Here is an 18,123-nt window from a genome sequence, read left to right as displayed (position 1 = left end):
AATGTAAATGTTTCTTGTTGACCTCCACTTTATGAACAGTTTGGGTTATGAACAGTTCTCAGGAATGAAACTCTGTCTTAACCTGGGGAATTCCTGTAATTGCTGTCCAGAATCATTCTGGGCCAACATCCACCCTGAGCATCATACCATTTATAATTTCTATTCAAAGAGGTGGCCATCTTTGGCTTCCCTGCCTGTGTGTGTTCACTTTTCTGCTGACATTATACTTTGATTTTTCAAGTGTTTAAGACCATTTAGTGGTTTCTTCCCCTTGCTTGTTTTTCTCTGCACTCCTCTTCGTGAGCTTCCACTAGTCAACAGTTACTCTTTCCAGGTGACCCTTGACAATGCATTGGCAAACTGGTTGATTCCGTTGAAGCTCAGCGTATTCTTTACCCGACTTCTTCAAGTACTTGTTTGCAACAGAGTGGGTGGCTAGTGACCAGATGCAGAAGTTGTAGATGATTGGATCAGGTGCGGTTATACCAATTGTATTGTTTCTGTTGCTGGGATGGGACTTGGTCCTTGCAAGTTCCACTGACTCAGCTGACCACATTCTCAACTTTCTCTTCCAAGTAAGTTTTTTGAATCAGTTTGAAAATCAGACTTCCTCAACATTTACCTCAAACAAAACGTGTAACTATTTTCTGCAAATGTCTTAAACTGCATTTCTGGTGTTGGGAATGTTTAATAATAATTATTTTTGAGAATGTTTGCTTTGTACTGTACATGTTCAATAATATTCTATAATGCAAACAAAAGCACTGTTTCAGTATTGAACTTAAAGATTTATGTTCCCGATTATTTCAACAAAATATAAAATATCAGCTCAAAACTGTGATGGCGATACTCACTTTTATCTAACATACAACTGTGGGTTAAAGCAATCGATAATGGAATTGAATATTGTGCAATTATCAGCAAACACTTATGAAGGAGGGAGTGTGATTAATGAACCAAGTGAAGAAAATTGGATCGGGGGAAGTCCCTGCTGAGACGATTGACAACCCTCAGTAACAATCGCCTTTAGTTTAGTTTAGTTTAGAGATACAGCGTGGAAACAGGCCCTTTCGACCCACCGGGTCCGCGCCGACCAGCGATCCCCGCACATTAACACTACCCTATGCCCACTAGGGACAAGTTTACATTTATACCAAATCAATTAACCTATAAACCTGTACGTCTTTGGAGTGTGGGCGGAAACCGAAGATCTCGGAGAAAATACACGCGGGTCACGGGGAGAACGTACAAACTCCGTACAGACAGCACCCGTAGTCGGGATGGAACCCGGGTCTCTGGTGCTGTAAGGCAGTAGCTCTACCGCTGCGCCATCGTGCTGCCCTTTATGCGAAGTGTGACTTCGATCAGTGGAAAGTGTTTTCCTAACTTCCATTGACACTAATTTTATTAACGCTCTCTGAAGCCACACAACCCAATATTGCCACAACATCAAGGATAATCACTGCCCCTTTCAAATGTAGCTCTTTTGACAATTTGGACCAAAGTCCAATGAAATCAGGAGACAAGATAATAGAAATAACTGCAATTTTAGCAAGGGAATAAGATTACAGTTTAGAATGATCTTTATATTGCAATATGTAGGAAACAAAGGTTTGCATTCTGTGGTCATAATGACATTGAATTAAAACCCAGCGAGTTCTAAAGTATGTGGGCTTGGTTAATGGTGGACATCCACAAGATAGACACAAAAAGCTGGAGTAACTCAGCGGGACAGGCAGCATCTCATAGAGTCATAGAGTCCTACAGCACAGAAAGAGGCCCTTCGGCCCATCGTGTCTGCGCCGCCCGTTACCAAACACAGTCTCATTTTAATCCCATTTTCCCGCATTTGGACCGTAGCCCTGAATGTTGTAGCATTTCAAGTGCCCATCCAAATGCCTCTTAAACGTTGTAAGTGTTCCCGCCTCCACCACCACCCCAGGCAGTGAGTTCCAGACTCCAACCACCCTCTGGGTGAAAAAGTTATTTCTCACATCCCCCCGAAACCTCCCTCCCCTTACCCTGTATCTATGTCCCCTCGTTGTTGAACCTTCCACCAGTGGAAGAAGTTCCCCGCCATCTACCTTATCTATGCCCCTCATGATCTTGTACACCTCGATCATGTCCCCTCTCAGCCTTCTCTGCTCCAGGGAAAACAACCCCAGTCTGCTCAGTCTCTCCTCATAGCCGAGGCCCTTCATCCCTGGCAGCATCCTGGTGAATCTCCTCTGCACCCTCTCCCAGCTATCACATCCTTTCTATAATGTGGTGACCAGAACTGTACACAATACTCCAGCTGTGGCCTCACCAGTGTTCTGTACAATTCCATCATTACCATCTCTGGAGAGAAGGAATGGGTGATGTTTCGGGTCGAGACTCAGAATCCACAAAATGCGCCTTCCTGTCGTGAAATAAGGGCACACTAATTTCAAGCCTTCTCTGGGAAAAATCCACAAAAATTCCAAAATTTATAATGCTCTGAAAAGATTTGTGCTTTCCTGCATGATATCTCCCTGAGTTTTTAATGATTGGTGGTAACTATCGCTTAGCAAACTCTCCAGCGCTAAAACAAAACTAATCTCAATAGTAGGCAGACATAAAAGGCTGGAGTAGGTCAGCGGGTCAGGCAGCATCGCTGGAGAAAAGGAATAGGTGACGTTTCAGGTCAAGACCCTTCTTCAGACCCGAAACGTCACCTATTCCTATTCTTCAGAGATGCTGCCTGTCCCGCGGAGTTACTCCAGCATTTTGTGTCTATCTTCGGTTTAAACCAGCATCTGCAGTTCCTTCCTACATATCAAGAGTCGAGAGTGTTTTATTGTCATGTGTCCCGGATAGAACAATGACATTCTTACTTAGCAGCACAACAGAATATGTGAACATAGTGCACTGTAAACAACATAATAAACGAGAGGAAAAAACGTTCAGTGTGCATACAGTTCACATACTCACAAGTACACACACACACAGATATATTACATATACGCACATACATACACACAAAAACAAACAATAGTAGTGAAATAATAATAATAGTCTATGTAGTTCAGAGCATATTTGAGGTTGTGGTGTTTAATCCCCTGATGGCTGTGGGGAAGAGGCTGTTCCTGAACCTGAACGTCACAGCTTTCAGGCTCCTGTACCTTCTTCCCGATGGTGGGGGTGAGATGAGTGTGTGGCCAGGGGGGTGTGGGTCTCTGATGATGCCGGCTGCCTTTGTGAGGCAGCGACTCCTGTAAATCCCTTCGATGGTGGGGAGGTCGGAGCCGGTGATGGACTGGGCAGTGGTCACAACGTTTTGCAGTCTTCACTCCTGGGCGAATCTCATCTAATCTCTATAATGATAGTCTCACCTTTCAAAATATAAAGGACTTAATAATTAATATTTTACCTGTTATAGAGGTTATGCTATATCAATTTATATTAACCTCGAGCGAGTTACAGCCTTTATTGTAATTCCTTTAAAATTATATAATTTTACAAAGTAATAAAGCTTGTCAAATGCAAATTGGAAGACAGCATCTCATATGTTGTTTGGGCAGCTTACAACCGAGCAGTATGAATATTGATTTCTCTAACTGAATGTAACCCCTGCATCCTCTCGCTCCAACCTCCCCCACCCAAGTCGTACCAGTTTCAAAGTCGTCTTGTTGAGTCTCATTGTCTGTAACTCATTTTCACCTAGGCCACAGCTAACAATGGCCTGTTTCCTTTACCATCGTTACATTTTTGCATATCTTTCATTCATTTGTTCTCTATCTCTCTACATCACCCTCTATATCTGTCTATATCTCTCGTCTTCCTTTCCCCTGAATCTCAGTCTGAAGATGCGTCTTGACCCGAAACGTCACCTATTCCTTTTTTTCCAGAGATGCTGCCTGTCCCGCTGAGTTGCTCCAGCATTTTGTGTCGATCTTTGGTTTAAACCAACATCTGCAGTTCCTTCCTACACTACTGCATCTTATTTCCAGTTTTTTCTCTTGAGAGTCCGTCAAATTGATTGTCAGGTCAGTGGGCTTGTGGACATCATGAGATGGGTCTGAACTGAGGCGAAGAAATCCATTGAACTGACGTCTGGCTCCAAATGGTGTCGGAAAGATAACCTCCAGGGTGCTGTGTGAGGGGTTGGGCCAAGGATGTCCTGGTTGGGTTGCTCCTGGGCCTGGCCAAGCTGGCCGTCCGTGAGTCACGGCGCCAGGCGGAAGAGGGCTCTGCCCGAGCCAGCTGCCTGCCCCTTATCCGGGGTTATGTCCGTGCCCGGGTGGTGTTGGAGAGGGACCACGCGCTGTCCACGGGCACCCTGGGGGGTTTCAGGGACCGCTGGGCACCGCGGGGGGTGGATGCATCCTGGACAAGGAGTGTATGATAGTTGTAGAATAGTTTATTGTTTGTCTTGTATTATAGTGGTGGGTTCTGCTTTGGTTTTATTGTACTGGATATATTATTTTAATATTTGAATAAATATTTTTGATTAATTTAATAAAAAGTTGCTGTGTGAGAACATTTCTGGAAGGTCACTGTCTGACACATTCTTTTCACTAGGGATGACAATATCAACATATCATAGTCAATTTTGGTCCCTGCTCGAGTCAATCTGCCTCTTTCTAGTTGATGCTTCTCTTTAAGAAAACCTTAGTTACTTCATTCTCCCTTTAATAAAAAAGTAAAACAGTTTTTGTCTAAACTCTTAGCAGTAGCGAGAGGAATTTGGTGATCATTCAAAGTTACGGTGGCGCAGTGGTAGAGATGCCCTGGCGACCCAGGTCCAATCCCAGCTACGGGCGCTGTCTGCACGTAGTTTATTTGTTCCCCCTGTGACCACGTGGGTTTTCTCCGGGTGCTCCGGCTTCCTCCCACACTCGAAAAGACTCTAGAGGTTTGTAGGTTATTTGATTTTTGTAAGTTGTCCCTCGTGTGTAGGATAGAACTAGTGTACGTGTGATTGTTGGTCAGCACGGACATGGTGGGCCGAAGGGCCTGTTTCTACGCTGTATCTCTAAACTAAACTAAACTAAGTTCATGGGTAGCTGAATGGAGAGAGAGAGTTAGGTTATATTTGTTTGTGGCTCAGTCTGGATGTTCAAGAAAAACAATATCTGAGCACCCACTGAAAGCTAAGTTCCATCGGTCGTATACATTTTATGCAGAAACCACAAACGTGGTGGACCTTGCTTGCCTTGTCATTCTCATGCTTCTTCATGAACTAGGTTAGTGACAAAATATACCATTTACAGAAATCCTACGTCTACAATTTATTCAAATTCTTTCATGTATTGCGATCTTATTCTATACTTTAATAATGTTTTTTCAAGTGACATCTAAGCTTGATCTTGTACACCCACACCCCCCCACACCCCACACACCCCACATCCCCCCACACCCCATATCCCCCCACACCCCCCCACACCCCCCCACACCCCACACACACGTGAAGCTTCTGTCAGGAACTGATTGTCGCAACTGTTTATAGACACAACTCAGTGGGTCAGGGGGAGATGTTTCGGGCCGAGACCCTTCTTCAGACTGACAGTCCGGGGAGAGGGAGGCACAGAGATAAGGAAGGGTAAGGTGTGAAAACGAGACATCAAAGGGGACAGGGCTCAGGGAAAATGTAGAATAGGTCATTGTTAGCTGGGAGAAGGTGACAACGAAGCATACAGAGATAAAATTTAATCAGGGGGACAGTCAGAGTGGACGGAGAACTAGGATGGGGGAGGGAGGGAGAGAGAGGGAACGCAAGGGTTACTTGAAGTTAGAGAAGTCAATGTTCATACCGCTGATTCGTAAGCTGCCCAAGCGAAATATTCCTTCCTACAGATAGCAGCTGATTAGGTTGCTTAACAGGAAATTGCACTGTTAAAATAAGTTATCTTTGTAATGCCCCACTGTCATCTGAAACCGACCATATAGGCAGAAGAAAACATTCAAATCTTCATTTACTTAATTTTGATCGGAATTGAACAAGGTAACAAAAGGGTGTGTGGATGTGCCAATTGGCATCTCTCGTTGACCAGGTGCAGAAGAGGTTCGTGGGAAATTGGCAAAATAAGTTTCAGACGCATTATCCCTTCTAGAATTGACATTGTACCTGTTTTTCTCTTGTCTGGGAATTCGATGGAAGAGATAAGCCTGTTCTCAGTGGAAAGTTACTGAATGCTGGATCACAATAGTTAACCCTAGAATGTTATGATTCAAGACAGCACAGCACTAGCTGGGTAGACCACCCGCGCCCCCTACTGCAAGTAACGCAGAAACATTACAGTAAATAGTGGCTCGGAGAGAGGGTAGTGGCCCAGATAGAATAATGGCAAGGTGCCCTTGTGTTATGTTTGATTTGTATTAAACATCTATTGTTGAATGAGATTGACATAAACTAAAAGTATGTTGTGACTAATTAAATAATTGGTGCGCATGTAGAAGATGGTAATAAAAGGATAATTGTATCTAACAAATAAAAGTTGTTTACTGCACAGTATAACTGTTGGCTAAATCTGTTGTGAAGTCAGAGAACTGGTGAGCACTGAACTGCCGCCATCTCTCCATGATATCATGCAATAAAGTCTCTTGAAGCAAACCTCGAAGTCTCCGCTTTTCCTTTAAAATTCCCTCTGTTAATTTCTTCCACAATATACAAGCCGCAAGAGACTGCCGATGCTGGAATCTGGAGCAACAACAATCAGTGTAGGAAGGGACTGCAGACGCTGGTTTAAACTGAAGACATCCCTCAACAACTTCTCCTTTGACTCCTCCCACTTCCTCCAAACCAGAGGCGTAGCTATGGGCACTCGCATGGGCCCTAGCTATGCCTGCCTCTTTGTCGGGTACGTCGAACAATCCCTGTTCCAGACGTACACTGGCCCCATCCCCGAACTCTACCTCCGCTACATCGACGACTGCATTGGTGCTACCTCTTGCACCCATGCAGAACTCACTGACTTCATACACTTCACCTCCAATTTCCATCCTGCCCTTAAATATACCTGGACTATCTCTGACATCTCCCTCCCGTTTCTGGACCTCACCATCTCCATCACAGGAGAAAAACTAGTGACGGACATTTACTACAAGCCCACCGACTCGCACAGCTATCTGGACTACACTTCTTCCCACCCGGTCCCCTGCAAAAAGTCTATCCCCTACTCCCAATTCCTCCGTCTACGCCGCATCTGCGCCCGGGATGAGGTGTTTCAGACTAGGGCTTCCGAGATGTCCTCGTTTTTCAGAAAACGGGGCTTCCCCTCCTCCATTATAGATGAGGCTCTCACTAGGGTCTCCTCTACATCCCGCAGCTCCACTCTTGCTCCCCCTCCCCCCACTCGCAACAAGGACAGGATCCCCCTCGTTCTCACCTTCCACCCCACCAGCCAGCGGATCCAACATATCATCCACCAACATTTCCGTCACCTACAACAGGACCCCACCACTGGCCATATCTTCCCATCCCCCTCCCCTCTCTGCGTTCCGCAGAGACCGTTCCCTCCGCAACTCCCTGGTCCACTCGTCCCTTCTTACCCAAACCACCCTAACCCCGGGCACTTTCCCTTGCAACCGCACGAGATGCAACACCTGTCCCTTTACCTCCCCCCTCAACTCCATCAAAGGACCCAAACAGTCTTTCCAGGTGAGACAGAGGTTCACCTGCACCTCCTCCAACCTCATCTATTGCATCCGCTGCTCTAGATGTCAACTTATTTATATCGGCGAAACCAAGCGCAGGCTCGGCGATCGGTCCGCATTAACGCAACTGATCTCCCGGTGGCCCAGCACTTGAACTCCCCCTCCCATTCCCAGTCTGACCTCTCTGTCATGGGCCTCCTCCAGTGCCATAGTGAGGCGCGTCGGAAATTGGAGGAGCAGCACCTCATATTTCGCCTGGGCAGTTTGCGGCCCGGTGGTATGAACGTTGACTTCTCCAACTTCAGATAGCTCCTCTGTCCCTCCCTTCCCCTCCTCCTTCCCAGATCTCCCTCTATCTTCCTGTCTCCACCTATATCCTTCCTTTGTCCCACCCCCGACATCAGTCTGAAGAAAGGTCTCGACCCGAAACGTCACCCATTCCTTCTCTCCCGAGATGCTGCCTGACCTGCTGAGTTACTCCAGCATTTTGTGAATAAATCGATTTGTACCAGCATCTGCAGTTATTTTCTTATACCACTAAAAGGCGGCACGGTAGCGCAGCGGTAGAGTTGCTGCTTTACAGCGAATGCAGCGCCGGAGACTCAGGTTCGATCCTGACTACGGGTGCTGCACTGTAAGGAGTTTGTACGTTCTCCCCGTGACCTGCGTGGGTTTTCTCCGAGATCTTCGGTTTCCTCCCACACTCCAAAGACGTACAGGTATGTAGGTTAATTGGCTGGGTAAATGTAAAAATTGTCCCTAATGGGTGTAGGATAGTGTTAATGTACGGGGATCGCTGGGCGGCACGGACTTGGTGGGCCGAAAAGGCCTGTTTCCGGCTGTATATATATGATATGATGATATGATAAAGGCTGGAGTAACTCAGTGGGTCAGGCAGCATCTCTGGAGAAAAGGAATAGGTGACGTTTTGGGTCGAGACCCTTCTTCAGGCCCGAAATGTCACCTATTCCTTTTCTCCAGAGATGCCGCCTGACCTATTGAATGACTCCAGTCTTTAGTGTTTGTCTTTGCAACAACCAATCTGCTGGTGGAACACAGCAGGTCGAACAGCATTAAGACAGGGGGGGGAGGGGGGGGGGGGGGGGGGGAACGGAAACACTGAAGGAATTGTCAACGTTTGGGTCGAAATGCTGCATGTGGACAATGTAACTTGTCAGTCGTTGGCTGTCCGTGGCGAGTTTCCCTTTTGCTAACAGCATAGAAACATAGAAAATAGGTGTAGGACGAGGCCATTCAGCCCTTCGAGCCAGCACCGCCATTCATTTTGATCATGGCTGATCATCCACAATCAGTAACCCGTGCCTGCCTTCTCCCCATATCCCTTGATTCCACTAGCCCCTAGAACTCTATCTAACTCTCTCTTAAATCCACCCAGTGAATTGGCCTCCACTGCCCTCTGTGGCAGAGAATTCCACAAATTCTGGGTGAAAAAGTTCCTTCTCACCTCAGTTTTAAATGGCCTCCCCTTTATTCTTTACAGCGGCCTGGATGAATTGCTGTATTTGGAGTCAAGAACAGGGAGTTGCAGGGATGATTTTGATTTGAACTAGCAGGACATCTGCCCAGAGTTTTATTATTGTTCAGCAACGCAGTTGAAACAAACTACACAAATTATTCTTATCCCTGATTATCTGTACCCTTTTGTTGATCTGACTCAGCAAAGCCGGTAGAAATTACCCACAACATTAATCCAACTGATGTTCAAACAATTAGGAGGAATTCATGCTCCGGTTGTTTCATTATCCCATCAAATATTCTAGAAAACTTAATTGGATTTGAAATGACTGACTCGATATTTTAATTTAATTTCCATAACAAAAGTGATGCTTCCTGTAAACCCTGAAGCCTATAAAAGCAGGCTCCAGTTACCTCGAAACATTTGTTAGCAAAAGGACTCAAACAATGGGGAAAGTGAGTATGTCCAAAATATATCTTTGTCTGTTTCACCTCTCTATCTTGTTTAATAGGACGTGTTAAATAATTGTCTCTTTGATGTATCACTAGTACCTAACATGAACAATGTAAAATGCGTTTGTCAGTAATTAATTGTGGCATAATCACATAACAGAGCAGGCAGCCTGTTATTTCCTCGTTGAGTTACACCATGCAGCCTACATAGAAACATAGAAAATAGGAGCAGGAGGAGACCATTTGGCCCATCGAGCCAGCACCACCATTCATTGTGATCATGGCTGATCATCAACAATCAGTAACCTGTGCCTGCCTTCTCCCCATATCCCTTAATTCCGCTAGCCCCTAGAGCTCCATCTAACTCTCTTTTAAATTCATCCAGTGAATTGGCCTCCACTGCCCTCTGTGGCAGAGAATTCCACAAATTCACAACTCTCTGGGTGAAAAAGTTTTTTCTCATCTCAGTTTTAAATGGCCTCCCCTTTATTCTTAGACTGTGGCCCCAGGTTCTGGACTCCCCCAACATTGGGAACATTTTTCTTGCATCTAGCTTGTCCAGTCCTTTTATAATTTTATGCATTTCTATAAGACCCCCTCTCATCCTCCTAAATTCCAGTGAATACAAGCCCAGTCTGTCCAATCTTACCTCATATGACAGTCCCGCCATCCCGGGGATTAGCCTGGTGAACCTACGCTGCACTGCCTCAATAGCAAGGATGTCCTTCCTCAAATTTGGAGACCAAAACTGCACACAAAACTCCAGGTGTGGTCTCGCCAGGGCCCTGTACAACTGCAGAAGGACCTCTTTGCTCCTATACTCCTATACTTCTTGGCGTGTGAGAAAATGCTTGTTCAAATTTTCCTCTTTGTAAATACTGCATACAATTTCAAATTAAAGTTTACCGCGAGGGTTCAAGTAGGGGGGAGGGAGGGGGGTGGTGGCGGCTGGAGGATGTTTACATAGCAACTGCATTATCAATTGTGTAGGGGGAAACTGCAGGTGCTGGTTTAAACTGAAGATAGACACAAAAAGCTTGAGTAACTCAGCGGGACAGGCAGCATCTCTGGAGAGAAGGGATGGGTGATGTTTTGGGTTGAGTCTGAAGTAGGGCCTGACCCGAAACGTCACCCATTCCTTCTCTCCAGAGATGTTGCCTGTCCCGTACAGTTACTCCAGCATTTTGTGTCTACCCTTGCATTATCAAAAATGTGCTAATAGCCTTAAAAATAGGGTTACTCGTGTTTCATTTAATTCAGCTGCCACTGATGGCTGTCCTTGTAACCGATGAGAAACGGAAATACTGAAGGTGGGGGGGTAACAGGGTCGACATAAATTAAACAACTTTCAAGCATTTATTACTGGTCCCTTAACCTCATAGAACTAATGGCAACTAGGATTAATAACCTTAGTGCTTTTACTGCTACTATATTCATATTTCTCCTACTGCGTTATAAGTTTCTTGCTAATTTGCCAGTGGAGAGTTTTATATACCATAGAGTGCTACACATGGGGAATCAAACACCTATATAAATCCTGCTGGGTAAATCAGGTTTTCTTCCAGTACAAACCAGAAGGAAGCTAACACTTGCCCACAACCTGCTCCTGTCCCAACCTGAGGCCAGCATGGGTGAATGCTTAAAATAGGGGGGTTTAGGTAGATAAGAGAAATGCTGAGAGGAGAAAGAAAGACGAAAATAAGAGTAGATTGAGCAGAGAAACCTGTTTATTACCATACATTTGAAGTTTATGTCTTCCTTGTTAAAAATTTTGGCAGATCATTAAAAGGATGCTGTTTTGAAATGAATTTTGTCTTGTAAACAGCATCCCTGTAAATGATCCCACACTATCTAGAACAGAATATAGTTGTCCACTGTGCCTGGTCCCCTCAATCGGTGGTGGTGGCGCAGCTGTAGAGTTGCTGCCTTACAGCAAATGCAGCGCCAGAGACTCAGGTTCGATCCTGACTACAGGTGCCGTCTGTACGGAGTTTGTACGTTCTCCCCGTGACCTGCGTGGGTTTTCTCCGAGATCTTCAGTTTCCTCCCGCACTCCAAAGACGTGCAGGTTTGTAGGTTAATTGGCTTGGTAAATGTAAAAATAGTCTCTAGTGGGTGTAGGATAGTGTTAATGTGCGGGGATCGCTGGTTGGCACGGACCCAGTGGGCCGATAGGGCCTGTTTCCGCGCTGTATCTCTAAACTAAACAGCACTAAACAGATGCTCTGACCACTGCGGGATTACAGTAAATTCCAGCAGCTTCCTGGGATCACTTTGGTTGTTATGTTTCATATGTTACAATAGACAATAGACACTAGACAATAGGTGCAGGTGTAGGCCATTAGGCCCTTCGAGCCAGCACCACCATTCAATGTGATCATTCTCAATCAGTACCCCGTTCCTGTCTTCTCCCCATACCACAGTGCTACATTAAAAAAGTGCGTCATTGACATACAGAAAATATGAAAGAAAATAGACACATAAAGCTGGAGTACGGAAGTCAGGGATGATGGGAAGAAGGCCGGAGAATGAGGTTAGGAGGGAGAGATAGATCAGCCATGATTGAATGGCGGAGTAGACTTGATAGGCCGAATGACCTAATTCTGCTCCTATTACTTGTGACCTTATGTAACTCAGCGGGTCAGACAGCATCTCTGGAGAACAGGAATAGGTGACGTTTCGGGTCGAGACCCTTCTTCAGACTGAAGAAAATCTTCACGTTCCTTTGAGAAGAGACTTGACATTTCAAATTCACAAATCTTTGAAGGTGACTGCATGTTAATAAGACTGTTAAAATACATATTGGTGGTTGCTTTTATATATCAAGTATTCATGCAAGGGAGTATCATAGGATAGATTACAACTTAAGAATTGTGGGCACCATGAATGAGAAAGGCAATAGACTTCAGCAGTGATTTACTGGAATGGTACAAGCAATAAAGGAAATCAATAATATCAAAGTCTAAAGAAATTGTGATTGCTCATCTCAAAGAGTTTTTTCATCAGTTGTAATGTAGTGAATATAGGAGGATATTATATTTGATCTTGTGCATGAACTTTAAAAATACCCTTTTTTTCCTATATAATTAAAATTTTGGGGTATCCGAGCATCATTGGCATAGTCGGCATTTATTGTCTTCATCATTCCTGCTTCCATCATTCCTTTGGAAACTGGTGGCAAACCACTATGAACCCGGTCAAAGTGGGCGCAGCGGTAGAGTTGCTGCCTTACAGCGAATGCAGCGCCGGAGACCCGGGTTCCATCCCGACTACGGGTGCTGTCTGTACGGAGTTTGTACGTTCTCCCCGTGACCTGCGTGGGTTTTCTCCGAGATCTTCGGTTTCCTCCCAAACTCCAAAGACGTACAGGTTTGTAGGTTAATTGGCTTGGTAAATGTAAAACAATTGTTCCTCGTGTGTGTAGGATAGTGTTAATGTGCGGGGATCGCTGGTCGGCGCGGACCCGGTGGGCCGAAGGACCTGTTTCCGCGCTGTATCTGTACATCCCTGCATTCTTCCAGTCAAGGTACTCCCACAGTGCTAGACCTGAAAGGTTGGAGTAACTCAGTGAGTCTGACAGCATCTCTGGGGAACAGGAATAGGTAACGTTTCGGGTTGAGACCAGTCTGAAGAAGGATCTCACCTATTCCTTTTCTACAGAGATGCCGCCGTCCCTCTGAGTTACTCCAGCATTTTGTGTTTATCTTCGGTTTAAACCAGCATGTGCAGTTCCTTCCTGCATGTACTCTCACACTGCTATTGGGCCAGGGGTTCCAGCATTTAGAGCCACTGATACATTTCCATGTGTGTGGAGGGGAGGGGAGGGGAGGGGAGGGGAGGGGAGGGGAGGGGAGGGGAGGGGAGGGGAACATGCAGGTGATGATATTGCAATGTGTCCACTGCCCTTGTCCTACTTGGTTGTGGAGATCATGGATTTATGTTGGCTCTGTCACTGCAGTCTGGGCGAGTAATTGTAATGCATCTTATAGATGTTACACACAACAGTCACCATTGGGAAAAAATGCATGCATGGTTTAGTTGAGTTTAGTTTAGAGATACAAATTACCACTTACAAATTCGAAAGAGAAAATGGAGTTGGATTGGACACACCCTCAGAAAACCTGCCACAAACATCACCCGGCAAGCCCTGACATGGAACCCCCAAGGAAAAAGGAAAAGAGGTCGCCCAGGAACAACTGGAGAAGAGGTGTCCAGGCAGAAATGTCTGGGAGTGGCGCAACTGGGGAGATCTCGAAAGAACCACCAACAACCGAGTGAGGTGGAGGACATTTGTCAATGGCCTCTGCTCCCTAGAGGAGCCAAGGGCTTAAGAAGAAGAATAAGTTTAGAGATACAGCGCGGAAACAGGCCCTTCCCCCAAGTCCGCACCGACCAGCGATTCCCACACACTAACACTATCCTACACCCACTAGGGACGATTTACATTTATACCAAGCCAATTAACCTACAAACCTGAACGTCTTTGGAGTGTGGGAGGAAACCGAAGATCTCAGAGAAAACCCATGCAGGTCACGGGGAGAACGTACAAACTCCGTACAGACAGCACCCGTAGTCAGGATAGAACTTGGGTATCTGGCGCTGTAAGGCAGTAGCTCTACTGCTGTGCCACCGTGCCAACGTGCCGCCCCCTGAGGGCAAAGGGTGGTTGATGGGATGCCAATTAAGATAACCACGTTGTCTTGCTTGTTGTCGAGCTTGTTGGCACTTGTCCCATCCGGCCAAATGGAGTGCATTCAACCATGATCTTGAACTGCATCACATAATAGATTTATTAGTGTAACTCATCCCGGGGGATTAGAAGGGCAGTGACGGCTAAATTGGCTGAGGATCAGAAAAGAGGGATTAAGGTGTAAAACAAAAGAATGAGAGGCAATGGGAAAAAAGTATTTTGCAGCACAATTCGAATTTGAAGTGCACTTTCTGAAACGGTGATGGAAGCTTCTGTTTTAAAAAGGAGTTGGGATACATAGTTGGAAAAAGAGAGCATTTATGGAGAAAAGATATGGAAAACCTGTTAAAGACCTATAACGGCCACTATAGGTTTCTGTGTTTTATGAGTTCAGCTCAGTTTAGTTTATTGTCACGTGTACAGTGAGAAGCTTTTGTTGCGTGCTAACCAGTCAGCAGAAAGACAACGCATGTTTACAATCGATCCATTTTATGATTCTATAATTCTAATCATCCTTGTGGTTAAGATGTGATGTGTCTTTGAGTTATCCCATCAGGTTACTTGCCTAAAAGCAACTAAATCTTGAGCAAGCTTACTCAGTAACACAAACGTTACAGTTGTATTTCTTATATTTGGATCGAAACATAGAAAATAGGTGCAGGAGGAGGCCATTTAGCCCTTCGAGCCAGCACCGCCATTCAATGTGATCATGGCTGATCATCCACAATCAGTAACCCGTGCCTGCCTTCTCCCCATATCCCTTGATTCCACTAGCCCCTAGAGCTCTATCTAACTCTCTTTTAAATCCATCCAGTGAATTGGCCTCCACTGCCCTCTGTGGCAGAGAATTCCACAAATTCTCTGGGTGAAAAAGTTTTTTCTCATCTCGGTTTTAAATGGATGTTGTGCTGTGTGATCTATTATATAAACATCAATAATATTTTTTGTTAAAGATGTTGATATACATCTTCAGTCTGAAGAAGGGTCTTGACCCGAAACGTCACCCATTCCTTCTCTCCTGACCTGCTGAGTTACTCCAGCATTTTGCGCACCTCATATTTCGCCTGGGCAGCTTGCAGCCCAGTGGTATGAACATCGACTTCTCCAACTTTAGATAGTTCCTCTGTCCCTCTCTTCCCCTCCTCCTTCCCAGATCTCCCTCTATCTTCCTGTCTCCACCTATATCCTTCCTTTGTCCCGCCCTCCTGACATCAGTCTGAAGAAGGGTCTCGACCCGAAACGTCACCCATTCCTTCTCTCCTGAGATGCTGCCTGACCCGCTGAGTTACTCCAGCATTTTGTGAATAAATACCTTGAGCAAACCTTCGATTTGTCCCAGCATCTGCAGTTATTTCCTTGCACTACATAGAGATATATTAACATTAAATAAATATAAAGAACAGCAGCTTAATTTTTCATTTAATACTTCATTACAGATCACTTTCTATGAGGAAAGAAACTTTCTGGGTCGCCACTATGAATGTAACAGCGATTGCTCAGATTTCCGCACTTCCTTTTCCCGCTGTAATTCAATCAAAGTAGAAAGTGGAGCCTGGGCTCTGTATGAACAGCCCAATTTTACTGGAAACATGTATGTGGTTACCAAAAACGAATATCCTGATTATAAGCACTGGATGGGAATCAATCACCTCATTGCTTCGTGTCACCAAATCCAACAAGTAAGTGTATTTCTTTTCAATATTTTAAATACTTTAATATTTTGAATATTTCACCTCTACGTTCGATAGCAGACTGAAGAAAATCCGTATTAACATTACAATATTCTGCTGCATGTGCACATGTTGTGAACAATCGAACGATCACGTATGCAAGTTTAGAATTATATAATTAAACTGAGAATGTCAAATTTTCCTCTATCATAAAAGGTTTTAGTGTTTTATAGATTTTAATATTAATACATTGTCACTATCAATAGCACGCACTAACTTTCACATTAATAAGATAAAATACTGTATCAGCAATTTAAAGGAACTCCATCCAAACAAGTTAAGAGGGAGGTCACAGATCATTCAATTAAAACATGTCTCCAGATGTAGTGAACTTTTACCATGTTATATGATGAGAAAAATGATCAATGTAGCTTGGCTCAGTTTCATCCATTTTAGAAACTCCTGTTTGTGCTTCGAACACTATAATTGTGGATGCTGGATGTGGTTATACAGGGTTATGTCAATAAGCATCAGTGGTCCAGGTAGCATTTTGGGAAACGCAAGTAAGAAACAAGGTAGTTTTATGCTAAAATAATCAGCAGTGGAGGCAATACAGTGTTCATTCCAAAGTTCCTGGATGGATAAGGAAGCCAGCAAGATTCTGCTCCTTATAGCTGATACCAAATCCCACCAGAAATGGGAAGGGGATAAGATTATGTCAGGCTATAATGTCCTCAGTATTTAAGTGATCAGTTCATGATCAGTTTGTGGTGCAGCGGTAGAGTTGCTGCCTTATTGCGAATGCATCGCCAGGAGATCCAGGTTCAAACTCGACTACGGGCGCCGTCTGTACGGAGTTTGTACGTTCTCCCCGTGAACTGCGTGGGTTTTCTCCGAGATCTTCGGTTTCCTCCCACACTCCAAAGTCGTACAGGTATGTAGGTTAATTGGCTTGGTATAAATGTAAAAATTGTCCCTAGTGTGTTAATGTGCGGGGATCGCTGGTCGGCGCGGACCCTGTGGGCTGAAAGGGCCTGTTTCCGCACTGTATCTCCAAACTAAACTAAAGTAAAAAATGTGAAGCGGATTAGATCAAGTCAGGCTACAATGCCCTCAGTATTTAAGTGATCAGTTAATGATCAGTTTATGTAGGTCTATGAGCCAACAGTACCACAGGCTCAAAGGTATCACGAAATGCTGGAGTAACTCAGCGGGTCAGGCAGCATCTCAGGAGAGAAGGAATGGGTGACGTTTCGGGTCGAGACCCTTCTTTAGTCTGATCAAGCAGTCATTGCTTTGAGGGTGCAGAAAGCCAATTGTACAAAGTCAAAATCAGATAAATAAAGATTTTTGCCAGTTAATTAATGGCACCATCTTCACACTTTGTTTTACAGGCAGACGCAAGTATTTACAAGCTCAGAATCTGCAACAAGGGCGATTATGAAACTCAAACCATCGAATATACAGATGACTGTCCGTCTGTGTTTGACCAATTCCACATTTATAATATTGACTCCTGCATCATCCTGGATGGTGCATGGGTTTTCTATGAACATCCAAATTACCGTGGCAGGCAGTACCTCCTTGAGCAGGGTGTCTATGAGAAAGCTGGAGACTGGGGGGCAACCACTTCCAAAGTGCAGTCTTTCCATCGTATCATTGAGTAGCTAAGCAAGTACTGCAATTTTATCGGTTCTCATTAATAAAAGTTATTCATATGTGCAGATTGTCCACAGGCTGGATTTCCACTCTGAGTACAACTGGAAAATTGTATCAATACGTGCTTGACACTGCACTGGTTTACATTACACTTCATTTCAACTACAACAAGGGGTGCCAACTATCTCAATCCCAAATACGGGACAAAGGGTGACATCACCGCCCCGCGCCCCATGACCTCACCCAGCCAGCGGCCACGTGCTCCCACTCCACCAATGGCGGCTGCCCGGGCCGGGAGGCGGGTTGCTGTGCAACCTCCATTAGGCAAGCACACTAGGCCCCGCTCCCCGAACAAACTCCGTCAGCCTACACTGTCCCTGTCCCAGCGCCCCCCAGGCCTAAAAGGGGACAAGGGCGGTCCCGTAAGGGACAAACCAATTTAGCCCAAAATATGGGATGTCCCAGCTAATACGGGACAGTTGGCAACCCTAACTATAACTCATATGCAAAGTCACAAACACAAAATCTTCCACGAACCAATACTAGAGAACTTAATTG

The 18,123-nt window shown here is 45.0% G+C and overlaps 1 protein-coding gene across 1 annotated transcript; it reads left to right on the top strand.

The window, feature by feature from the left end:
• Positions 1 to 9,540: 9,540 nt before the first annotated feature.
• LOC144596392 (gamma-crystallin S-like) lies at positions 9,541 to 17,573 on the top strand. Its single transcript, XM_078404640.1, has 3 exons — positions 9,541 to 9,549; positions 15,673 to 15,915; positions 17,301 to 17,573. Exons 1-3 carry the CDS (start codon positions 9,541 to 9,543, stop codon positions 17,571 to 17,573), a joined length of 525 nt encoding a protein of 174 aa, XP_078260766.1.
• Positions 17,574 to 18,123: the final 550 nt, after the last annotated feature.

The sequence above is a fragment of the Rhinoraja longicauda genome, chromosome 8 (genome assembly GCF_053455715.1).
Source record: "Rhinoraja longicauda isolate Sanriku21f chromosome 8, sRhiLon1.1, whole genome shotgun sequence".
NCBI lineage: Eukaryota > Metazoa > Chordata > Chondrichthyes > Rajiformes > Arhynchobatidae > Rhinoraja > Rhinoraja longicauda.
This window is presented reverse-complemented; position numbering and strand designations above follow the sequence as displayed.